The sequence below is a fragment of the Archocentrus centrarchus genome, unplaced genomic scaffold (assembly GCF_007364275.1).
Source record: "Archocentrus centrarchus isolate MPI-CPG fArcCen1 unplaced genomic scaffold, fArcCen1 scaffold_50_ctg1, whole genome shotgun sequence".
NCBI lineage: Eukaryota > Metazoa > Chordata > Actinopteri > Cichliformes > Cichlidae > Archocentrus > Archocentrus centrarchus.
In genome coordinates, this window is record NW_022060273.1 from 1,014,286 (window position 1) to 1,041,103 (window position 26,818).

Consider the following 26,818-nt stretch of genomic DNA (forward strand, 5'->3'; position numbering starts at 1 on the left):
CAAAGCTAAGAGTCAGACCTTCAAATTCATTAAAACTGTCTGGGTCTGGTTAATAAGCTGGAGTGGAAGATTGCTTCTATTCCTTCGCCTCGGCCTGTGCTTCAAATGTTCTGACTGTGTGACTCAGGGTTATTGATTCATTTAAACTAACATATTCATCTAGCTGTAACCAGGTTTCTGTAAGGCAGAATAAATTAATATGTTGATCAATTATTAAATCATTTATTACCTTGGCTGTTTTGAAGAAAAAAGTTGAGCTATTGTCGTAGTCTTGACGTCAGCAGCGTCTTTTCCCCCCAAACTTTAACATTGACCATTACTTGAACCCGTTGTCCTAGGATGCTCAAATTCACATCATAGATGCATGAACTAAAACTTTTGAGTCTTAGCAACCTTGACCTTTAAACTAAAGGTCAGAGGTCAAATTTTCTGAAAATCTTGTGAACGCAGTAAGTAATGATTTCACTTATTCTACTAACAGGACCAGTTTTCCCCAGAAAGTTTCCCAATTATCTATAAAGTCCACATTGTTTTTTGGACGCCACTCAGACCTGGCTACCTACAGAACTTTCAAGTGTACGGAGCCAGGCCTCCAAAGCAAGGAACAGACTGCATTTATTATCATATTACTAAAGGAGGTAGAGGAGTAGCTAAACATTTGACCAAGCAGGAAAGTGCAAGAGGGACAGATGAAGAACCAATGCTGCTAGTGATTCTGTTAAGACCTAAGCTAATTGCTACGCAAGCTAGCAAAGGCACAATGAGTGAATACTATGAACAGGCGATTCATCAGAAAGTGTGCTTCAAATAAAAAAACCTGAAGGTTACGCTATGAAATAAATTATGTAAAGGTTTCTAATTTAACCTGCAAAAAACAAAAAACACCACTGTGCAAAGCAACAGGAACCATAAGGCTGTAAAAGAATTTAAAATGTGGAGTCTAAATGGTGCTCTGGGCACACACGTTTGATATTTCCCATAGTACTGCTACACCTTTGACGCAATACTGGCATGTCCTATTGCTCAATTGAATATCTATGGAAAACCAAAACATTAAGTCTTTGTACAAACTTAATTTTCAAAGCTATGCCTTTGTGGACAAATTGTTTGTGAAGGAGATGGAGAGCGCAAAATAGTTGCTGGCGATATTTTCATCAAAATATTTTTCACAGGACTAGCTGCCAGTTACAGTTTGTTATGAGTATTATTTCAATTTTAATGAATATTCAAGCTATCAGCAGCTCCTTTAGAAGTGAAGTCATCATAAACACAAATTAATATTGTTTCTTATTACTTATGTTGTATTCCTAAATTTGTTAAAATTAGAAAACTGTATGATACAAAATATAGGATAAGATAAGATAAAACTTTAATGATCCCACGACGGAGAAATTTGCGCATTACAGCAGCTCAGTATAGAGAAAAATGAAAAGGATGAGTAAAAAAACAAATGAACTAAAATAGAATAGAATAAAATAAAATAGAATAGAAAAAACTATACAAATATACATAAGCACTATATACATAAAATATGTATATCAATGTCAATACAATATGTTCCTTTTGCTTGCTTGTTTTTAATTACACTCATATATTTCTTCAAATTTGAATTGTTGTATAAATTTCTATGTGTAAGCTACAGCAGAACTGAGAAGCTTGGTCAGAGCTAGGCATTATTTGTCCATTTCAGAGCAAGAGAGGAGGATACAATCTGAAAAGCCTGCTACAATGTACAAGCTTAAAGCTTGTCAATTTGACAGTTTTTCCTTTATTAGAAAAAAAATTAATAAAAAATATGTGAATAGATGTGAATTTTTCCATCCGAGTGCTTGCAAGGGCAGATGTCAGGTTCATAATTAATGTGAAGGATTCGCATGAACAAAGTCCACTGTTCAGAACAGCAGGAGCCTCAGGCTGCAACAGTATCACCAGAAACCCAAAATAGCAAAGAACGGGTATGTGCTCTCAGACATCATGCTTGTACATTACAGTGAATATTTTGTTTTTTTGGGCCAAGCAGCAAAGCTGCGGGCACTGATAACGATTCTAGATTTTCTTTTTATTATATGATCATTAACTTTATTGCTCTCCAATGGGAGTCTTTGGCAGCATCTAGAACCATCTGGTCAAAGTTGTGAAATTTAGCACACTTCATCAGGACAGTCATATTATCATTTTCACCAAGTTCCACTACCTTGAGCACTCTAGCTTCACCATTGGGGCATAGTTGGACTTGTGTTTGCGACCATAATTTGTGACCTGTGTGGCTGATTTTCGAAATCAAGGTACCGTTGGAGTCCTTTGGTCTAGCCGAATTCAACACAACCTATGATGTCATTTTCTGCCATATTGTATTTTATGGAAAACATTCAAAATTTCACAGGTCGCAAATTATTGTAGGGTCTTTACCCACAATACAAAGCGCCTTGAGGGGACAGTTTGTTGTGATTTGGCGCTATATAAATAAAATTGAATTGAATTGAAAATTTTGTCCAAAGGTCACCAAAATTGTCTCAGATCATCTTCAGACCAAGCCTCACAAAAGTTACTGAATGGAATTTTGATTTTCCGAAGCCCTTGCCCATCAGAGACAATCAAAATCAGTGGTGAAGTCACCAAACAGGAACTGAGCTCATATCTTGGCAATGCTTTAACTTATCAAAACCAAACTTGGTACCTAGACTTGAGACCCCCTTCATAAGGAAGCACAATAATTTTGGTGACACTTGACCTTGAGGGGGCACTATAATTAGTAAAAATGCATTTAGACCAATAATGGCTTATATGTATGACTTTACAGTGACATTTGTGTCAGCTAATATGGTCAGAGGTCCTGAGCCTGATAAGTGGCAATTTTTGATGTCGACTGAATTGATTGAGCCATCATATTGGATTTTATATGAAGTGAAACAAATTTTTCACAGGTTGGAAAATTTTCCCTGATTTTCACAAAACTTGATATAGATCTTCAGAGCAAGCCTCACAAAAGTTTTCACATTTCATTCTGGTTTGCAGAAGCATTTGCATGCAACAGTTAATCGAATTTCACCAAAAAGCCACCAAAAAGGAAGTAAGCTTATATCTTGGCAATGCTTTGCAATGCTTTCAAGATCAAACTTCACAGTAGTGGTTTGGACTCCTCTGTGCAGATGCACAAGGAATTTGGTGTCATTACACCATTTATTGGGGGGGGGGGGGGGGGGGGGGGGGTCTGTAATTAATAAAAGTGCATACCATATAACTTGGTGGCAGATCTTAACACCTCTTCCTTCCCATTCTCACAGTTTCCTAGCAACTGTTGCTTCTTACTGCTTGGCTCCCTCATTCTTAATGCTCTCTCTATTTAGAGAACTAGCTCTCTTGCAGGCATCAGACCTATCACCAGTAGTTAAGAGTCTGACTCCTCAGTCGCACTGAGACTCTGACAAGTTACATTCTTCAGGTGTTGCCAGCACAAACAATGCTCCTTCATTCACTGTCTGGTGTTCTGACCAAAGATTTATATCATGTCTATATTTATAATCTTACACTATATTGCCAACAGTATTCACTCACCCATCCAAATCATTGAATTCAGGTGTTCCAATCACTTCCATGGCCACAGGTCTATAAAATTAAGCATGTAGGCATGCAGACTGCTTCTGCAAACATTCGTGAAAGCAAGGGTCGCTCTCAGGAGTTCAGTAAATTCCAACGTGTACTGTGATAGGATGCCACCTGTGCAACAAGTGCAGTTGTGAAATTTTCTTGCTAAATTTTACTTGACCCAGCTGTCTTAGCTAATTATAGGCCAATCTCCAACCTCCCTTTTCTCTCAAAGACTCTTGAAAGAGTAGTTGTAAAACAGCTAACTGATCATCTGCAGAGGAACGGTTTATTTGAAGACTTCTTTTTGTTTCTTGAAGACGTTTCACCTCTCATCCGAAAGGCTTCTTCAGTTCTCAACCAAATGGTGGAGAGACCCAGGTATTTAAACCCCTGTGGGCGTAGTCCCCTGGAGGTGGTTGAGAGGTGAAACGTCTTCAAGAAACAAAAAGAAGTCCAGTCGCCTTTTTCAAGCTCCAGAGACTACTATGACCTGGATGACTGAGAATCTACACAGACGTTTATTTGAAGAGTTTCAATCAGGTTTCAGAATTCATCACAGTACAGAAACAGCATTAGTGAATCATATTTATCTAATAGACTCCATGTTCATGTAAATGGGGAGTCTTCTCCACACATTGAGGTTAATTATGGAGTTCCACAGGGTTCTGTGCTAGGACCAATTTTATTTACATTATACATGCTTCCCTTATGCAGTATTATTAGAAAACATTGCATAAATTTTCATTGTTATGCAGATGATACTCAGCTTTACCTATCAATGAAGCCAGATGACGCACATCAATTAGTTAAACTGCAGAAATGTCTTAAAGACATTAAGGCCTGGATGACCTCTAATTTCCTGCGTCTAAATTCAGATAAAACTGAAAACTGAAGTTCTTGTACTCGGCCCCACAAATCTTAGAAACATGGTGTCAAACCAGATACTTTGAATGGCATTACTTTGGCCTCCAGTAACACTGTGAGAAATCTTGGGAGTCATTTTTGACGAGGACATGTCCTTCAATGCACATATTAAACAAATATGTAGGACCGCTTTTTTGCATTTGTGCAATATTTCTAAAATTAGAAACATCCTTTCTCAGAGTGATGCTGAAAAGTTAATTCATGCATTTATTACGTCTAGGCTGGACTATTGTAATTCATTATTATCAGGCTGTCCTAAAAGCTCCCTGAAAAGCCTTCAGCTGATCCAAAATGCTGCAGCTAGAGTACTGACAGGGACTAGAAAGAGAGAGCAGATTTCTCCCATATTGGCTTCTCTTCATTGGCTCCCTGTTAAATCTAGAATAGAATTTAAAATCCTTCTCCTCACATACAAGGTCTTGAATAATCAGGCCCCATCTTATCTCAAAGACCTCATAGTACCATATCACCCCAACAGAGCACTTCACTCTCAGACTGCTGGCTTACTTGTGGTTCCTAGGATACTTAAGAGTAGAATGGGAGGCAGAGCCTTCAGCTTTCAGGCGCCTCTTCTGTGGAACCAGCTTCCAGCTTGGATTCGGGAGACAGACACCCTCTCTATTTTTAAGATTAGGCTTGAAACTTTCCTTTTTTAATAAAGCTTACAGTTAGGGCTGGAGCAGGTGACCCTGAACCACCCCCTAGTTATGCTGCTATAGGCCTAGGCTGCTGGGGGGGTTCCTATGATGCACTGAGTGTTTCTTTTCATTCACCTCAGTTTACTCTGTTTATACCCCAGTCTGCATTTAGTCATTAGGTATTATTATTCTCTGGCTCTCTTCCACTGCATGTCTTTTGTCCTGTCTCTCTCCCCTCAGCCCAACCGGTTGCGGCAGATGACCCCCCCTCCCTGAGCCTGGTTCTGCTGGAGGTTTCTTCCTGTTAAAAGGGAGATTTTCCTTCCCACTGTTGCCAAGTGCTGCTCATAGGGGGTCGTTTTGACTGTTGGGTTTTCTCTGTATTATTGTAGGGTCTTTACTTTACAATACAAAGCGCCTTGAGGAGACTGTTTGTTGTGATTTGGTGCTATATAAATAAAATTGAATTAAATAAATATTCCGCAGTCAGCTGTTAGTGATATCATAACGAGGTTGAAGCAACTGCGAATGGCAGCAACACAGCCAGGAAATGGGAGGCCATGTAAAATGACAGAGTGGCCTCAGCAGATCCTGAGGCACAAAGTGAGAAGTCATGAACTTTCCTGTAGTGGCTACAGACCTTCAAACTTTATGTGGCCTTTAGATTAGCTCAAGAACAGTACGTAGAGAGATTCAAAGGGCTGTGCAATTAATTGAATTTTTACTTTTGATTTCGGCTCCAAATGATCACAAAAACAGACAAATTGACAAAAAAAAAAGTATTAAAATTACTTTGTCACATTATGCTCTGCAAGTATACTCTTAGCCTTCATATATTCTGCAGTGCTGAGTCTTTGTGGGGCCTACACGTAACCTACGTAAGTGACCAGCGACGTTGCTGGTGCTTCGGCTTTCACAGGTGCATTATGTGTTAATTATTTAGTGCGAAATCTAAGCTGCAACCTGACCTGCACCTCCCGAGAAATGTGACTGTGTTGAGGCAATGCAGCCTGCAACAATCGTGATTGGCCTGTTCACCACCATCGGTTCCTCCCGTGCATTTCCAGCTACTTTTACGCCCAGTTTTTTAATTTGTCAGCAATAGAATAACAATCATTGTTTTCAATATAAGGAATATTAATCATAGCATCAATATAAGGACTCACAAATGTCAGCAAATTCCTCGAGGGAAATTGCTGAAACTATCGGAATGTGTTCGAAATATGTTCACACCCAAAAAAGACACCCAGGAGGAAAAAAAAAGTCCCGGCATTTTATTTGTTTGCCGGCCATGCTGTGTGTAAAACACTGGGACATGACCGCAAGGTAATTAACAGATTTCCTGCACAGTGGCTGTCTGCACGCGGTGCAGACAGCCACGCGGCATAAGTGGTTGCCCCCTCAACCGCTGAGCCACCCTGGCGCCCCGGCCTGAATAATTCTGATTTAGTCTGAAGCTGAACAGGTTTTCTGTTTGTTCTGGGCTGTATTGGGCCAGCCTGACTGGAATCAGGGGTGTAGAATTAAGTAGGGACTGTAGAGACAAGTCCCTACCAATATCAAATAACATCCATTATGTCCCTACCAATCATGGGGCATGATTAGCAAGGGATTGGTAGGGAGATGTACTGACCAATATTTGTGCTGCAGGTGTAATTAGTACCGCATCGGACCCCAATTTGTCACCAAAAACCCCAGAAACCAATTCAACTCATGTCCCTACAAAATGTTAATAACAAACCTTTTGAATACATGTACAGGACCAAAGTTATTTGGTCTAAACAACTTAGTCTTTTTTTTTTCTTCCTAGTACTATTTGTCGGGATAACTAGCATTACCTTTCTGTTTTTCTATTTGTGCTTAATTTATAATGTATTTATTTATGTTGCTATTTATTTTTTACATTTCATTTATATTACATTTATGTTATAATAAATGCAGTGAGTAACCCTGTTAAATAATCGTGATTTCAATATTGACCAAGATAATCGTTTTGATGATTTTTTTTTTTTTTTTTTCCCCCAATAATTGAGTAGCCCTACCTCATGGAATATTTTCCATTGCTGAGCAGCTGCATCCAAGCCTTACATCACTGACTGCAATGAAAAGTGTCGGATGCTCTGGTGAAGCACATCACCACTGGACTCTACTGCAGTGGAGGCGTGTTCTCTGGAGTGATGAATCATGCTTCTCTGTCTGACAATCTGATGGATGAGTCTGGGATTGGTGGATGCCAGGAGAATGGGACTTGTCTGACTGCATTGTGCCAAGTGTAAAGTTTGGTGGACCTAAGTTCAGCCCCTTAGTTCCAGTGAAAGGAACTCTTAATGCTTCAGCATACCAAGACATTTTGGACAATTTCCTGCTCCCAATTTTGTGGGAACAGTTTGGGGATGGTCCCGTCTTGCTCCAGCATGACTGCACACCAGTGCACAAAGCAGCTCCATAAAGACATGGATGAGCAAGTTTGTGTGGAAACTGCACAGAGTCCTGAACTTAAGTCAAGTCAAAGTTTATTTCTCTAGCACATTAACTAGGGCCTGTATACGGGCCCAAAAACATTTGCCAAAGCAATCCAGGATTGTTAAAGGGTTAAAACAACCCTTGTTGACCAAAGTGCTGTACAGGTTAGTCACTAAACCTCAGTCACTAAATTAACAATAAATATATACTAAAAATAGTATATTTAGTAATTTATCCCAAAGGTGTTCTACCTGAATTAGAGCAGAGACTGCAGGCCAGGCCGTTTTGTCCAACATAAGTGTCTGACCTCACAAATGCGCTTCTGGAAGAATATCAAAAATTCCCATAAACACTCCTAAACCTTGTGGAAATTCTTCCTAGAAGAGCTGAACCTGTTAGAGCTGCAACAGGTTGGCCAACATCATATTAAATGCTATGGATTAAGAATGGGATGTCAGTCAAGTTCATATGTGTGTGTGAAGGCGGACAAGCGAATACTTTAGCCAATATAGTTTATGTATGGTGTATATAGAATGTAAATTAATTTTAATGTCATCAATCAAGAAATAAAGCAAAATTACACAAGCAGAACATTAAATCTACTCTTAGGCTGCCTTAACTTGATTGGGCTGGCTGTGGCTCAGGAGGTAGAGCAGGTCATCTACTAAGGTTGGCAGTTCTCCAGTCTGGCTGCACCAGTCTGCATAACAGAGTATCCTTGGGCAAGATATTAAACCTCGAGTTTCTCCCAATGGAGTGTGAATATGTGCACGAATGTTAGACAGAAAGCACTTAGATGTAGGAGAAAAAAGTACTTGCAAGTGTGTGTGAATGGGTGAGTGGAAATGTGTTGTATAAAGTGCTTTGAGTGCTCAAAGGACAGTAGAAAAGTGCTATATAAGACTAGTCTTACAAAATTTAAAGATTTGGAAGATGGAGTCAATCTTTAACTTTGTAAATTTGTAGTCATCATCACTAATAATTCTGTCCCAAAGCTATCAGAATTTGTAAGTTAGTTTATTTATTTTAAAAATGACTCATAAGTCTTGGTAGTCGGGGGATAACGGAAATGATCATTCTGACACTCATTAAAAACTATTTACATTTTTCCCAAATGTCCTTTTTGCTTTTCTCCAAAACAATAGGGTTAGTTAGAATTTGGAGGTGGTCATCGCCTGTGATGACTTAAGCCTCAGATTTAAAAGGCTTCCGATTATGCTTTGCAGTTTGATATAATGCCACTTTTTTTGCTACAAAGTCAACAAATGGCTCAGTAGTGTTAATGTTAATGCAGAGCTGTGAGGGGCACCTTTCCAACTCTGACCTTTTCTTCCAAACTTTGTTGCACAGATGATTCTGTCTCCAGCAGGGTTTCTGCGGGGTAGTAAAAGGTAGTAAATTGAACTCTAGGATTCCTGTATTAACCCTGTCCAGGTAATAACACCTGATAGGCTTGAGTGGAACACATTATTTTTACCTCACCTGGTTCTTCATCACTACATGTAGGACCTCTGCTCTCTTTTCTTTATCTTCCATGTGTCTTTACTGTTCTTGAATCTAGTGACAGAACCCCTCCTAACAGTTAACAGGCTGCTGGCAAGCATTACCAAGCAGGCTGTTTAGTGGTGTTTATTTTTCAGTGTGCAGTTATTGGTGTTAGAATGGTTTACGCTATACAAATGATTGTGAATCATTATGCTTTTTAAATGTTGAAGGAAGTTAGTTTTGGAGTATTAATTGTTATTAGTATGTATTTAAATTTTGCATTATAATTACATCAGATTACATCATAAAAGCCTTTTCTGTTCACTGGTATAGCAGAATTAAGACCATTACATCAGGTGTGCTGCTCAGCACTATTTGCCTATAAAATTCCTGTCCTCTGTGACGATGCAGTTACGTTAATTGAATACATGCTGTTTTTCATTCCAGATACAAGCCCTTCTTCCCATTCCAAGTGCAGCCTCTGCTGGGTTCAGCCTGTGATTTGGATCTGTCAGTCCATGACAGCCGGCTGGTTGAAGGACGGCTTAAAGTCACCCTCATTGAATGTAGCAGGTGAGACACTTTACTTCCTTTTGTAGCTTGCCACATGCCTGATTTCATCTAGACATCCCTGCCAGTTGTATAATTTGGTCTCGGGCTGTCTTTCTTTCCTTGCTGAAGGGCCTTTTGCTTTGTTTTGGTAAAACATCAAGGCACATCACACAGTGACATCTTAGTCTTTGTGTGGCGTTCTTCTTGCTACTCAACCAACGTTTGTGCCAGCCTGTAAAACATGAGGGTTAGTTTTGCTGTTTGTTGCATTTTCATTTTCTTCTGCTTGATGCATGTACGCTGCATCTTGCGGTCTGTCTTGGACACACACATTGCAACTCATATTTTTGTTGCTGCTGGGGCGACTGTGGCTCATGAGGTAGAGCGGGTTGTCTGCCAGTTAAAAGGTTGGTGGTTCACTCCTCGGCTACTCCAGTCTGCATGTTGAAGTATCCTTGGGGAAGATACTGACCCCCCTCATCCGTGTGTGTGTGTGAGAATTTTAGACTGTGTGTGTGATTGGCTGAACGAGGCTTGTAGTAGATAGCACTTTAAGTGCTCAGAGTAGAAAAGTGCTATCAAAGTACCAGTCTGTTTACTGGATTTAGAACAGAATTTACATCAGGGAACATGATCAGGGTGAATTTCTAAGAGGGCATCTGGGTTGAAATGTTAGCGTTGGCCCTGGTTGCTCCATGTTGGCAGCCATGTGGGATGGCTCATTCTTTGGGCAAGCAAACCATTCAATTTCACAATTTTTTGCTATCGAAATTTTTCCTTGCTGGATGCTGATGTGCTTGTTTTGAAAAAAAGTTGTGAAAATCATTGGGTAAACATTGTTCTCATGTTATGGGAAGGCAATACAAGCTTGAAGTGCATTCACATTTTCTGCTCATTTTAGAGGCATGATTAAAAACAATTCAGTATCTATGTATACTTAATACATATGCCTTGTGATCAGTGTAACATTTAGAGGTAGGTCACATTAGAAACAATCAGGTCAGTGTTATTCTGTCTAAAGATCTGATTCTACAACTGTGAGGGTTAGCCCTAATGCCTTTTTTTTTTTTTTTTATATAAATGTCTCGTATCACCTGTACTCAACATATAGTATATGACCTAACTGTAGGTTATCAGAGTGCACATTGGAGTGGACTGTGTACTATAATTGGGTGGGAAAAAAGTAAACTTTATTCATATAGCACTTTTCACAGATAAAAATCACAAAGAACTTCACAATTCAATTCAGTTCAATTCAGTTTTATTTGTATAGCCCAAAATCACAACAGTCGCCTCAAGGCACTTTGTATTGTAGGTAAAGACCACAAGTAAGCCAGCAGTCTGAGAGCAAAGTGCTCTGTTGGGGTGATATGGGACTATGAGGTCTCTGGCTCTCTTCCACAGCATGTCTTTTTTTCTCTCCCGTCAGCCCAACCGGTCACAGCAGATGACCCCCCCTCCCTGAGCCTGGTTCTGCTGGAGGTTTCTTCCTGTTAAAAGGGAGTTTTTCCTTCCCACCATCACCATATGCTTGCTCATAGGGGGTCGTTTTGACTGTTGAGTTTTCTCTGTATTATTGTAGGGTCTTTACCTACAATACAAAGCGCCTTGAGGCGACTGTTTGTTGTGATTTGGTGCCATATAAATAAAATTGAATTGAATTGAATTGGTACATAGACAACTAATGAAGACAGATCATTTTTAAGATAGAATCATCAATAATTGGAAAGACTTCTTTGAACAGTCTAGTAGGAATGGGATCTAATTAGCTGCTCTTACAGAGGCCTAAAACCAGACTAAAACAGAGAGGTGATCGAGCTTTTGCAGCAGCAGCACCAAAGCTATGGAACGATCTACCTCTCCATATCCGCACAGCTCAGACGATACACACATTTAAATCTCTATTAAAAACACATTTCTTTTCCTTGGCATTTGGCTGCAGTGCTACCTCCTTTTAGATGATTGTTTTATGGTATTTTATGGTACTTGTTTTAAACGTTTTAATTTTTAATTTTCTTATGTTATTTATTGTTCTTAATGTTTTTATTTATTTATTTTTATTTTATTATTTTATTTATTTATTTATATATTTTTATTTTTATTTAGTATAGTCCTTGGGGTTACAGATCTTGTACAGCACTTTGGTCAACGTCGTTGTTTTAAATGTGCTTTATAAATAAACTTGACTTGACTTGACTTGACTAATAAACATGTTGCTGGTTTGGAGGAAGTAACTATTGAAGTTAACTCTGAAAGATCAACTGGAGCCAAAGAGTCTAAACAAATACCAGCAGTGCTGAAAGCAGCCGAACATGAAGAATAATCTTTGAGATGGTTATGAATATTCTTTTGTCTAATGTCTAAAATTTTATTTGTAAAGAAATCCATGAAGTCACTACTAGTCAAAGTGAAAGGAATACTCGGCTCTACAGAGCTCTGACTCTTTGTCAGCCTGGCTACAGTGCTGAAAAGAAACCTGGGGTTGTTCTTATTTTCTTCAATTAATGATGAATAGTAAGATGTCCTAGCTTTACGGAGGGCTTTTTTATAGAGCAACAAACTCTTTTTCCAGGCTAAATGAGCATCTTCTAATTTAGTGAGACGCCATTCCCTCTCCAGCTTTCGGGTTATCTGCTTTAAGCTGTGCATTTGTGAATTATACCACGGAGTCAGGCACTTCTGATTTGAAGCTTTCCTTTTCAGAGGAGCCACAGTATCCAAAGTTATACGCAGTGAGAATGTAAAACTATTGACGAGATAATTGACCTCACTGGGAGCAGAGTTTAGGTAGCTGCTCTGTACTGTGTTGGCACTGAAGAGCATAACAATGAAGGAATTAGATCCTTAAACTTAGTTACAGCACTTTCAGAAAGACTTCTACTGTAATAAAACTTATTCCCCACTGCTGTGTAATCCATTAAAGGAAATGTAAATGTTACTAAGAAATGTCTGTGTAGATTCTCAGTCATCCAGGTCATAGTAGTAATCAGTGGTTTCAACTGAAACCACTGATTAAATATGACCCACGCCCCCTTCACACCTGGGCACATGTGTTCACGCACATGATCAATAGAGGGTCATAACCACCTCCAGGGGACTACGCCCACAGGGGTTTAAATACCTGGGTCTCTCCACCATTTGGTTGAGAACTGAAGAAGCCTTTCGGATGAGAGGTGAAACGTCTTCAAGAAACAAAAAGATGTCCAGTCGCCTTTTTCAAGCTCCAGAGGTTACTAAGAAATGATCAGACAGGAGGGGGCTTTCAGGGAATACTGTTAAGTCTTCAGTTTCTATGCCATATGTCAGGACAAGATCCAGAGTATGATTAAAGTGGTGGGTGGGCTCCTTTACATTTTGAGAGAAGCCAATTGAATCTAACAATAGATTAAATGCAGTGTTGAGGCTGTCATTCTCAGCATCTACATGGATGTTAAAATCACCCACTATAATTATTTTATCTGAACTGAGCACTAAATCAGATAAAAAGTCTGAGAAATCAGACAGAAACTCTGAGTAAGGACCAGGTGGACGATAGATAACGATAGATTTGGGGTGGCTGTAGCTCAGTAGGTAGAGCAGGTCACCTACTGATCGGAAGGTCAGGGGTTCAATTCCTGGCTACTCCAGGCTACATGCCAATGTATCCTTGGGCAAGATACTTAACCCCAAGTTGCTCTCCGACCGTTCCGTCGGAGTGTGAATGTGTGTGGATGTTATATAATTAAAAAAAAGCACTTAGCTTAGTAAACATGGAAGTGCTTGTATGAATGGGTGTGCATGGGTAAATGTAAAAAACGTGTTGTATAAGCGCTTTGAGTGCTCTGACTGAGTAGAAAAGCGCTATATAAGAACTAGTCCATTTACCATTTACCATAATAACAAATAAAAGAGGTTTTTGATTTTCCCAATTAGGATGGACAAGACTAAGAGTCAGGCTTTCAAAAGAATGAAAACTTTGTCTGGATCTTTGATTAATTAATAAGCTGGAATGGAATAAATAAAAAACAATAAAAGACAAAAAATAAAAGTATAACATAAAGCAGTAGATTACAGCATAAAGAACTAGTTAATGTGCTACATAGCATTATAGCTTTCCCTGTACAGGAGTCTCTGGTCCCAAACGATATTAGAGGGAATCACCAGAAACCCGTTTAAGCTGGTGGTGGAGGAACACGCCTAGCTCTAATGTCCTATGTCTGAATGCGTACCCCTCTTCCTCTAGTAATGCATTTAACCGTGTAGCCCCACTAGTCAGATACAGTTACAGGATACCATAAGCATTACCAGCTCTCCCCATAATGATCTATGCACTTGGTGAATTCCTAGGTCTTTATTTTTGTTGCCAGGAAAATTGGCCCCAAGGATCTGGGCTACTTGTTAGAAGCAGTACTCCTGGGTGGAAGGTGTACTCTTTGCCATAACCTAGTGTCTGACTTATCCCAATTTTCTGATTGATGCAGATATTTGGTCAATCAGTCAATGTTTGGTCACTGATTCTTCAAATAGACTTTTAAAGAGAAACAAACAGACCCAGCAGCTAAATGAATTGTCCTGTCATGTAAAACATGAAACGCTGATCGAAGGTCCTAATGTGATCAGGTTTTTAATAGTTTCTTGTACAAATAGTCAAAAGGGTTTTTCCACCAAGTCCTAAGTCATGCTTTGCTTGGGGGTGACGTGCAAATCAGTTTGACGTTTATTTAATGTGTTTTATTTTGTCTGGATTTTTGGTTAATATTCTGTTTGTCTCCATTAAAATGAATCTACTATAAAAACTAGAGACCGTTCATGTGACTGTGAACAAACTTACAAATTCAGCAGAGATCAAATAATTCCCCCCACTGTATCTAACTATAAATAATTTTTTATTGTTGTAACAGAGGGCTTATTGTTGGCTTGGTTGTTATGGTGTAATATTTTGTCTACATGTACTTTAGCATCTGTAATGTCCATTATATACAAGTACAAGCGTTCCCTCACTGGTCTCTTCTTTCTGAGACAAACACCCCCTCCTCTGTCCAACGTTGGCTTGTTTAAATTTTAATTGGCCCAACAGTGAAAAGAGTTCGCCCAGGCTGGCTGTGAGAGAAAGCTCCTGTCCTTTGTTGCCTTGGAGAGAAAGGGGCTGTGTGGTTGATAGACACGTGTGTGTGTGTGTGTGTGTGTGTGTGTGTGTGTGTGTGTGTGTGTGTGTGTGTGTGTGTTCTCTCATACTTTTTAATTTTTTATTATACTTTGATTGTGTTTGATAGACCACAGTCTGACAGAACTTTCTACTAGTGAATCAAATCCTCCCTGTTGTGAATATCAGAGTGTTGCTGGTAAGAAAGCTGTCTAATGGAGGGAGGCATCCAGTCAGTTCACCTTTTACATGACATCCAGCAGAAGCACTGAAAGTCTACATGTGCACTGTATTCAAACTGGGGACGGTGGGTGCAGCTATTCTTTCACAGATGAGAGGAAACTCATCTGATGCATAAAGGCCTCAGCACAGCAGAGGGCAGCAAAAACAGCAGCCAAAAATATTGCAGCAACCTGTTCTCTGTCTTGTGTGTGTATTTTGGTATTAGCGAACTGCTGAAAAGGTACTCAGTAGATTAACAGATAACATATTCCTAATGTCCAAATGACCAAAACTTCAATACTCAGCAGAAAGCAAATTGAAACAGCAGAGATGGATATATCCTCACTTTTTTTACTCTCCCTACCTGAGAAATGGCCTGATAAATAATAAAGGAAGAATTAAGTGTCTGTGAATAAAGATCAATAAAAGCTTTATATCTCAGCTTGAAGTTAAGGATCCATTTTACTGCTTTGAGATTTACTGCTGCGTATCTCTGAGGTTAGAGAAATTAAAGTGGTTCATGTGAGAAGACCAGAAAAGCACAGAAAGCAACAATAAAATAAAATACTTGGTGGAATGGCATCATATGTCAATAAAATCACATCTGAAAATAAAAAATCTTAGATGCCAGGAGTACCATTTGGTTAAACTAATTATTTATATTTTATTTTGGTAAAATGTGAGTTGGATATTATGCAGCCACTCCAGCCAGTGCTGCAGACAGTAGTGCGCCTCTTTTTCACAAAGATGGTTATTCCCAATTTAGCTGCTAAAAGCATAGTCTTTCTGTTGCATGACAAAGTTTGGTCAAGTCTTACAGAAACTCTCACCAATGGATAGACCTGACTTTATTGCTACCTCTAACTGTTTTAAGTACTGTTGCTGTCTTATGTCTCTTCAGACTGTTTGTCCTGGGCTCCTACGACAGAGAAATCTATGTTCACTGCACCCTGGAGCTGAGCAGCCAGCAGTGGAAGGAGAAGGCTCGCAGTTCCATCAAAAAGGTAAAGGAAACTAGTTTCATAATTCTTTTTATAGTCCATTTCTCTGTGAGGTCCTATACAGTATCAAAAAACTGATAACCATTTGACATCATTACCAAAGTCTGAGATAATATGTAGATGGGTAGATAAAAATAATAATACAGTAAAACTGTATTAATTATGCAAGAAAATTACTAGGCCATATTTCATCAAACTTTGTGGAAAGGTTGGACATGGGCAAATGAAGAACCCACAAAATTTTGGTAAAGAATAAAATGATTATTTAAAGGGGGGTCTGTTTTTCTTACTTTCTGTCATATAATGGACTAATGGACTTGTTTTTATATAGCGCTCTTCTACTCTGGGGTGGCTGTAGCTCAGGAGGTAGAACAGCCCACCTACTAATCAGAAGGTTGGCGGTTCAATTCCTGGCTGCTCTGGGCTGCATGCCAAAGTGTCCTTGGGCAAGATACTGAACTCCAAGTTGCTCTCTGATGCAGGCGTTGGAGTGTGATTGTGTGTGAATGGTAGACAGTAAAAGCTTTTAGTTTACTACATACAGATGGAAGTGAATGGGTGAACGTAAACATGTTGTCTAAGTGCTTTGAGTGCTCAGAGTAGAAAAGCACTATATAAGAACTAGTCTGTTTACCATTTACTCTACTTGAGCGCTCAAAGCGCTTTAATTTTTTTGAGCCGTATGTAGATTTAAGCAACACTTTTTAATCAGAGGAAAGCATGACAGCAGTTAAACTTCTGGGATATTGATCTGGTCAGTTAAGTAGCAGTCAGGCTTGGTATCAGTTTCAGTTGCCTTGGGGTAATGACATTAGCAACAGGTGCACTAGAAAGGCAACAGTGAGATAACCCCACTAGTTTTGCATTTGGCTAGGGTCAGTGCCTTTACTGTAGCATGAGGCGACCCTACAGATGTTGCACAGGTAGTCAAACTCCTCCAGGATGGCACATCAATACGAAGGTTTGCTATGTCTCCCAGCACAGTCTCAAGAGCATGGAGGAGACAGGCAGTTACTGTGGGAGGGTGAACACTGCCAGAGCCCTGCAAAATGACCTCCAGCAGGCCAAAAAAGTGTACTGCCAGAGTTGTCTTTTGAAAATTGTTTCTTGCAAGAAGGAATTTGGTCAATACAGAGCACGCAGCAGTGCAATGAAGAATTCAAAGAGACAAAGGAGACAGCCCTTACTTATAGAAAACCCTAAAGTATTGTGTTAGGCCCCATCCAGTCATCCTATACAGGTCACACAGTTCAGAAATATATATGCAGCAGTTTGGGCAAACAAGTTTCATTGGTGTTGTAGAGAGAGGTACGAAGACAGAAACCAGGACTCCCTCTGTCAGGGAGGTCTGCATCTCCACTATGTGCAGGTTCAAGAGGTCAAACACGACATAAAGCTTGGGAGAGCAAAAACAGCTGAATCCTTGGATACAACGAAATAATCCTCAACAGCAGGGCCACCTGCTTGTTAAAAAATGGTCAGTTCTCTTTATTTTGGTACCAATAATAAAGCAAAAATAATAAAACAAATCTGATGCATTTTGGTTTTTTTTTTTTTTTTTTTTTAATCGATGGACAAAAAAATGATCAAAATTCACAGAATTCTCTGATTTTCTGTAATAGACATTTATGTACATACAGGGAACAGACTCCGGTTATGGCAGAATTTAGTGAGTAGGTGGAAATATTAAATTAAAAGTAGCCTCAGGAACTACTGCAACTACAGTTATTAAAACTATACACTATATACAACACAGTATACACACTATAGACTACAGCTTCAAAACATATTTGGTGTTTTTGTAAAATATAAACAAATGCTACACGATTAGACAAATCGTAGTGCGATTGCATGACTTGAACAATCGTCATCAGATTTTCATGGATAGCCAACTTCTTGGTGCACAGGTGTAAATCGCAACAGATTTTGATCAAATATAGCTCAAAATGATCTTTAGAGTCTTGCCTTTTTGTTGACAGTGTCACTTTTTTTTTTTTTTTTAAGTGGGCATTTTGTATACTATTATCGCAAAACTTTGATGGAGAGTAACTCCAGAGTCTGAGTTCCTAGAAACATTGTTTCTGCACTAGTATAAAATGTAAGATAAGCTTGGATTGCTCACAAAATTGAAAACATTCCTTTGCAGGCAACACACACTCATTTTATGGTAAAGTATTGGCCTCAGCCTGTGGCTCTGCCAGTGTCCATCAAAACGCCAGTCCTCACAGTGTGAAGAACATCAATCTTTTTGTATTAATAAAACCATTTTATTGAGACATTTGGATTATAAAATTGATATCAATGAAGCTTATTTCAAGAGGAAACTTTTCATGTTGGCAATTATTTCTTTGATACTACCACTTAGGAGAAATTGATGAAAATAGACTGACTGCAGGCTGTATTGTTTAGGCCTGCATCAGCTGATCACTTACATGACTCTTGTGTTGGATGAATGGGCTTTGTACGCACAGGTGGCCTTGCTACTGTAACATTGTTCAGCATGACCGGTTTGATGGTGGGTCAGTGATGGTCTGGGGAGGCATATCCACAGGTGCATACACTCTACAGGGTAGTCAATGGCACCCTGACGGATGGCTGTAGGTTGATAAGTTTCATTTCCATCAAATGATGTGTCATCCTTTTATTTCTTTTTTTTTTTTTTTTTTTTTTTTTTTTTTTTTTTAGCCTGTCATGTCTGGTAGATCTTGCAAGCAGAACTGTGATCTGAATGCATTGTTGTGCCAAACATATTTGCTATTTCAAGATGGGCTCTATAGGTTCTCAATAGGCTCTTCTTGTTGTTGTTTTAACCCTTTATTTTATTTATCTGAGTTATTTTTCCACATACTATGTAACAGCCAGAGCTGACAGGCTGAAGAAGAGGAAAATAAAGAGAAGAAAAAGGGAGAGAGAAAGGGAGCAAAAAAAAAAAGGGGAAAGAGCACAAGTCTATTAATCAGATACTTCATCACTTTAACATATAAAAAAATACTATCAATACTTGCAAAAATAAATTTGTGTGTGAAAAACAAAACTAACAAAGCATGTTACGCACACCAACAATTTTGTTGAGTTGTGATTGAGTGGGCGTTTGTGTCTGTGTCATGTTTGTGTCTGTGTCATGGAACGTACTTACCAATGAGGGCAAAACGCTGCAGCTCCACCCATCAGAAGCCAGAGGCAGGTACGGAAAGCCCCCGGAACCCCAGGCCACCAGCAGCCCACCAAGGGCCAGGAAGACCCCCGGCCACTCAGTCCAAAGACAACCGCACACCTACCCCAGCCGACGGGAGAGGGTGGTCTCAGACGGAGCCCCCCCAGTCGAGGAGCGAGGGCTCCAGGGAACCCAAGGCGATGAGAAGCCAGCCCCCCCCCAGCGGCCAGCCCCCTGCACTGGCCGGCGGCAGGGCTCCCGGGCCCACGGCACCCAAGGACCGCCCGACCCTCCACCGAGCCCCCCCCCACGCCGAAGAAGCCAACGCAGCCCCGCACCGCACCCCCAAGGGGGGCAGGCCAGCACCCACGCCAGAACACCCAGCCCCACCCAGGAACCCCGAGGCACCCCCATCCCATCCTTTTATTTCTAACACATTTCCCAGTCCGTATCAGTACAGATATCACGCGTGATTTTTTTTTCCCCCTTTGAGATCTGATGTGTTTTCATAGTGTTCCTTTTTAATTTTTTTTTTTTTGGAACAGTGTATATGCTTATATTAAACTCAGCCACACAGTGCCAAACAATAACGTCAGCTTACAAGTGCAAGTTGCCAAAGCAGATCATCTGGCTTCATCTCACCCCATCTCTAGCATCCTCTTCTGTCACACCAATCCTCTGCATGTCATCCTCCATGGTGTCCATGAACTTCCTCTGAGGTCTTTGTCTTTTCCTTCTGTCTGGCAGCTCATTCTTCAATATATTTTGCCTATCTACTATCCCTCCTCTGCACATACCCAAACCATCTCAACCATGCCTCTCTAACTTTGCCTTCAAACCACTCAAACTGAGCTTTCCCCCTGATATACTCATTTCTAATCCTGTCCCTCCTGGTCACTCCCAGTAAAAAGACAAATAAGGATTAATTTGAACATAGTAGAGTCTGAAAATGGACAATAGATCCCCTTTAAAATTCAAGGGCAATGTCCTTGCCCTGTCTAGTGTCTTCTAATATATTTAGATGGAAAAATGTCAACAGTGCCTTTTCCAGCACAGGAGAGGGTGCTGCTCCACAACCGTATAAGGAGCACCTTTAGTATCCATACAGAATATATTGAGGCCATTTCAATTAACTATGTAGGTGTGTTTGGTTTCTTTAAATTTGTGGCCCAGCAGCAGAGATAATACTCAGATTTAATATTACTGCCCTTTGGTCACATAAAAACAATTATATATGTACTGGCAACAATTATAGGATGATTGTGTTAGAAGTGTTAGTCTGTTTCCAGCTATGGAGACTTAAAAGTTTAGTTTTTAAATCCACTTCACAATCAGTCTGATGTGTAATGCACACATTTACTCTGCAGATGCTGCATATTGGACACCTTGTCATAGTGACAGTAATACAAGCTTATTTTCATCTTCCTTGCACTGATGAGATTGTCCCATTGCTGACATTTTGAGCGGCAAAGAAAATTTTCAGGCCCCTGTGGCAAACCTTTTCTAATTGCTGCAATTTAGAGATATTACAGTTATCACATCAAGCTTGTTTGGAAGTGACTAATGAGCGTTTTTAGAGGGAAATGTCAGGCCTAATTACTGGCTCCAGCTCCAGCAAAGCCTGATGCCCCTGTACTTGCCACACACTCCTGAATGACATTTGCAGTGCCTCAAAAGATTATTTGTATTGTGGTGAACAGTAATTGCCCTGTACTATTTTCTCATGTTGTGTTTAATAACTTGAGATGAATTCTTGTCCAGCAGGGGGCATTAAAATATCAATACCAAGCATTTCTTTTACTCAACAACCACATTTCCAAAATGTGGTTGTTGAATAAGCATTATGTCTGTTTTATAGCACTAAAGTTCAGAGCCCGTGTTCGCTCTTTCAGGTGAATAAAATACAAACTTAAAAAACAAAGTAAAATAAATCATTTGAAAGCACAATGCCAGCATTGTGAGTCCAGCAGCTAACACTAGCAAGCTTGGTTATCAAACTGCCCCTGTGATGTATATGGATGCAACACAATCACAGATAACCGTTAATTAGTATTAAGTAACAGACTAATAAAACCCAAGATTTTCACTCACTGAAACTGGAGTACAAACTTCTTAGATGGTCTGTATCATACAGAAAGCCATATTATTTTTAAGATAATTGCATTAAAAGCTCACCAACACCACAAAAACAATTAACAGGTCCAAAACAGTAACTCGAGTAAGCGTAGGCAAGGCCTAGCAGATGGCTGTTGGCTTCAGCACCCTATATTTGAATTCCAGTCATTCAAAGCAGAAACGTACATGACCTTAAGCTTTACCAAAGGAATAGAAACAATGAGCCCCTGCGCAGCTGCTTTGAAGAGGAAACTGAGCTATAGAGAAAACAGTTCTTTGTACTGGGCTGTCTTCATCATCTCATCTGCCTGTGACTGACACTATCTGCAGCATCCACACCAAACCTCTGCATGTCCTCCTTCACTACATCCAGTTATCTTCTCTGTGGCCTTCCTCCTGACTGCCAGCTCCATCTTCAACATCCATCATCCAGTATGCCCATTATTGCTCCTCTTCTTATGTCCAAACCTTCTCAGTCTTGCCCCTTTAACTTTATCTCCAAACCGATCAACCTGAGCTGTTTCTCATTTTTGATCTTGCCCATCCTGGTCACTCCCAATGAAAATCTTAACATCTTCAGCTCAGCCTTCAGTCTTTTTCTTAGTGCTACCGTCTCCAAGCCATATATCATAGTCTCACTACCATCTTGTAAATTTTCCCTTTCATTTTTGCTGCTATCGTTCTGTCACAAATCACCCCTGGCACTCAAATCCACTCACTACACCCTGCCTGCACGCTCTTCTTCACCTCTCTTGTGCACTGTTCATTTTTTCAGATGGTTGACCCCAGGTATTTAAACTTATCTATGAGCTCTCTCTACTCCTTGCATGTTTGTCTTTCTACCTGTCTCACTCTTTCACGCATGTATTTCGTTTTGCTTCTACGGACTTTCATTCGTCTTCTCTCCAGGCTCTCTTTCATCTGCTCCCTGTTCTTCGCTACAGATCACAATATTGTCGGCAAACATCATAGTCCGTGGACACTCCTGCCTGAGCTCTTCTGTCAACCTGCCCATCACCATTGCAAACAAGAAGGGGCTCAGAGCACATCCCTGATGTAATCTCACCCCCACTTTGAACCCATATGTCACTCCTACCACACACCTCACCACTGTCTCACTGTCCTTGTACATGTCCTGCACCAGCCTCACAAACTTCCCTGCCACTCTTGACTTCCTCATGAAGTACCACAGTTTCTCTCTTGGTACCCTATAGTTGCTTTCTCTAGATCCACAAAGACACAGTGGAACTCTGTTTGTCACCTCCCTTCTTAAACTAGCTTCACCAACTCTTTCACATCCATCTGGTATGGCTTGTCAACTTTATTCCTCTGTAGTTACTGCAGCTCTTCACATCACCCCTGTTCTTGAAAATCAGTACCAATATACTTCTTCTCCATTCATCAGGCATCTTCTCACTCTCCAAGATTGTGTTAACCTGGTTAAAAAGTCCACTGCCCTCTCTCCTAGGTATCTCCAAGCTGCCACAGATATGCCATCTAGACCAACTGCCTTTCCACTCTTCTTCCTCTTCATAGCTGCCCTCACTTCCTGAGCACTTCTTAACTTTGCTCCATCTGTCCTCCTCCTCTGTCATTTTCTGCATTCAGACTGGTTGGGATAGGTTCCACTCCCACCGCGACCCTGAATTGAATAAGCACTGGATGAAGGAACGGACATGGCAGTTATCAAGGACAGGGTTTTGTAGTGTGTTGAAAAGGGTTATTAATTTTATAACACTGTATTTCACCAAATAGGTAGCACAATGTGAAAGCAGTGCTTGACTTCAGCCTTAGCCTTGCTCAGCTGAATATGTAGTTTAGAGTTGCAGTAATATACAAACAGTTCCGCATTCAACTACCACTGCCATCAGCACAACCCTCTCCAAGTGGACCCACTTCAAAGCACTTGTGTCCCTTTTTTGTTAATGAACGCATACAAATGCAGATTCACGGTGGCATTTGAGCCTAATTTATCAGACTTCTCCAGTCTGCATGTCCCCAGCAGGACTCTGTAGTAAGGATTAAAGGCTGTACCATCTGGAAAAGGTCAAATCGCCATCTTTCTCTCCCTTTTCCCTCTGATTGCCAGATATGACAGTTGCTTGTCTTGTGTTATGTTAATAGCGTTCATGCCATTTGAATATTCCTTCATTTTAACCAGTGTGAGATTCTGCTTTTCACTGCACCATGTGTCTGCCTTCTCATAGGGGGACCTGCTCTAATCAGTAAGATCGCTTGCACTGTTTGACATGCTTTAAAATCATTGCCTTCCATATCATACCACATCAGTGTTTGGTTTCTGGTTTCACACACGCAATAGAAAGTCTCCATACGGGTTTTAAATATGCCTGAAAGGGACATGCTGGTTTTTAATGAGCTTTCTGTTTGCTCAGTCTTCTTTTCAATTGACAAATACTGTTTATTCACTGTTATGATAAACTGGTACTGATAGGTTTGACATTTGGCTTGGTGCTTCTTTGTGTTTCTCATTGCTTAATGATTCGTCTTAAACAGTACCTCACGTCAGCCTGCAGCCATGCCTTAAATATGTATTTACCAAAAACTCCTATTGGTTGTGGACATATGATGCTGCTGGGGATAATATTCTGGTCACAAACTGTGTCAGTGATGGCTATGTTCATAAGCTGGACACCTATTTATTTATTTTTTTTGCATTTTTGGCCACAGCGGCTTTTATTTTTTTTTGTGACAGTGGAGAGAGACAGAAAATGGGGGGAAAGATACAGGGGAAGACACGCCAACCCGCGCCGCCTGCACCGCAACGCCGGCTTCACCATTAAGCCACCCAGGCTCCCCATGGACACTTATTTTTATAATGTAAAATGAATTTACTTCATTATAGATCACCAGGATTTACAGTTTGCTCATCATGAATCCGTTCACCGTGAAGGATTCTCTGCCAAAATCAGCAGTATAAAACATGCTGCTTTAAATTACACGTTCACCAAAACATCAATACTTCAGCTACCCTCAAAACAGGAAGACAGAGGTCAGAAAAGATTACTGGTTTAATTTGATATCCACTTTAAGTCCATTTGCAACCCTGTGGTTTGTCTTTTTGTAAGACAGTGAGGCAAAAAAAATAATAATAATGACATAATAAAAAAACAACCAAGCCTTCAGCTTCACTTTAAAAAGACTGGGTCTACATGTTTACTGTGATCAGATGGTCAGTTTTTCTTAGGAAGGTTCTTAACTCAGTGAAGTCATCTAGAGTTATGTGCATGTAGCCATACGAGCTGGTTGAAATATCTAAAATAATAAGTAGACAAATAAAGCTGCTTAGCATAAGATACACTCGACAGAAAATGTCATCCCATAATTCATCCACAGATACAGATGAAAAACATGTCTAATAACTGATTCAGATTACTTAAATTATAATGAAGTGTTTTTTTCATTTCATGTCTTAGTTTGCTGATATGTTTTGACCCTCCACCAACAGGCTTCTTTTGAAACACACACACACACACACACACACGTTTTTATAAAATATTCATGCACATGAAAGACTGTGTACTGAAGGTACAGTGGGAGGCGGCGTGGTGTCTGTTGGGCATGTTTGCACATCTGGCCTGTTGATTCCATCATCAGGCCCTCGGTGCTGATACTTGCTGACAGCTCGACCAAAGAGACATGCGATGTGCGTGTGAACCCACACGTCAGCACATCATTTGTTGTCTAAAATTGGGTTGTACGTGGTGGATGGCTTTGTTTTGCATAAAAAGAATTTGTGTATTTATGGCTGCATGATGGATGTTTATGGGTAAGAGCCCAAAATCATCAATGTTCCCAAACTTGAAAGAAAAACATGTAACATAAGTGAATGGGTCAAATGTTCTCATCAAACCTCATTATTATACCAATATCACAGCCAAACATTTGCCTTCAGTTCTGTAGCAGCTGATTTCATATCATGTTTTTCACCTGCAAGTACACCTGATCAAATTAGTTCAACTTTGTATTAAAAAATATTTGATTTGATAAGGATTTCAGTTCGGTCTTGTCCTGCCTGTTGCAGACGGTAACCTTTTGTTGACAGTGTGACTCATAAAAGACAGCTGTTGATTTTAGCAAAACACTACTTCAGTCCTGCATTTTAAATTAGTTTATTCATTTAATATTAGTCCATGTGATGCTAGCTGTTTATATTTTGAATTACTGAATAATTTAGAGTAATGCAGATAGAACTAAAAAGAGGATTATATATTGGATGATGACAAATGCGTGTTTTTTTTAAACTGCCTCTACAGAAAGCATCTGAACAAGTACCCTGACAAACAGTGAATAGATCTCAAATGAATGTATCATCTGCAACCAAGCAGCCAGACCCTACACAGTCAAACACCTGTATTATAATTGTGTAATTCACTCTAATAATAAGTGCCGGGAAGCGGTAACTGATGCAGTTACATTATGTTCCATTATAAACTGTAGAAAATGAGGTCTTCTGGTGTTAAACTAATACATTTTTGTTGTTGTTCTATCACCTGTTTTTTTGGATGAGTTGCTGTAGTTTTGAAAGCCAAATGATTTCTCCCTTATTATAGGATTTCTGCTGCTCAGTAGTTTGGGGTGTTCTCTTTTTTTTTCCCCAGAATGTGCCAACTGTTTTCATTGAATTTAGCAGTGGGACTTGCTGAAATATATGCAAAACATGGTTTAGTATCGTCTTGCTGAAATCAACAGCATCTTTCCTGAATAACATGCTATCTGTATGCCATCATGTGTTGTTGTGAAGCCTGTATATATGATTCAGATGTGCAGTTTACCCACTAATGCTACCTCATATATCATTGATGCTGGCTTTTAAACTGTACACAAATCATAAACATGCCTATTCCAACTTTTTTGAAACCTGTTGGCATCTTTAAAAGCTTTTTAGCATGCAGGCACCATGTGCCCTAGGGCTGAAAGCCAGTGGCCCAGGTTAGAGTCTGACCCACGGTCCTTTCTTCCCCCACTCCCTACTTTCCTGTGTACTCTTCACCATCCATCCATCCATCCATCCATCCATAAAATTTAAAAGCTTTTTAGCATGAAACATGGAAAAGAGTGGAATAAAAGTGTGGGTGATGATCCTGCCAGGAAAACAAATCATGGGATATTTTTTCACACAGATTTTGAAAGCTTTGATTGATGGGGCCCTACAGCACGCGGTTAGTTTTTCTGCTCTCCAGGTGGTAATCTAATTAAAATCTAGACAGGTGCTTAAAGAATTTTCCAGAATCTGGGATGAATAAGGTATGCCACATCTTATTATTCCATGTTCAAATATGGGAACGTTTTCCAGAATGAAACTTGCCAAAGAAATGGTAAAATCCTGCACTATCACAGTTTCAAAGTTGATTTCTGCTCTCATGGTTTTGTTGTTCACTCACATCTTGATAACATTTGAGAGCCTTGTCTGCAGCTGTCGCCCACACCTCAGGACTCTTTTCTTCTCCTTTTCCGGTCTCTGTTTTCTAAGCAGTCAATACTCGAGAGAGACACACACACACACACACACACACACACACACACACACACACAC

General features: G+C 39.9%; 1 protein-coding gene across 1 annotated transcript in view; it reads left to right on the forward strand.

The window, feature by feature from the left end:
- pdzd8 (PDZ domain containing 8) overlaps positions 1-26,818 on the forward strand; it is a 74,671-nt gene that overhangs the window by 25,814 nt on the left and 22,039 nt on the right. Inside the window, exons 2-3 of the mRNA XM_030725235.1 lie at positions 9,546-9,671; positions 15,896-15,998. Of these exons, the coding sequence (XP_030581095.1) occupies positions 9,546-9,671; positions 15,896-15,998 (229 nt within the window). The remainder of the gene's footprint in view (positions 1-9,545; positions 9,672-15,895; positions 15,999-26,818) is intronic.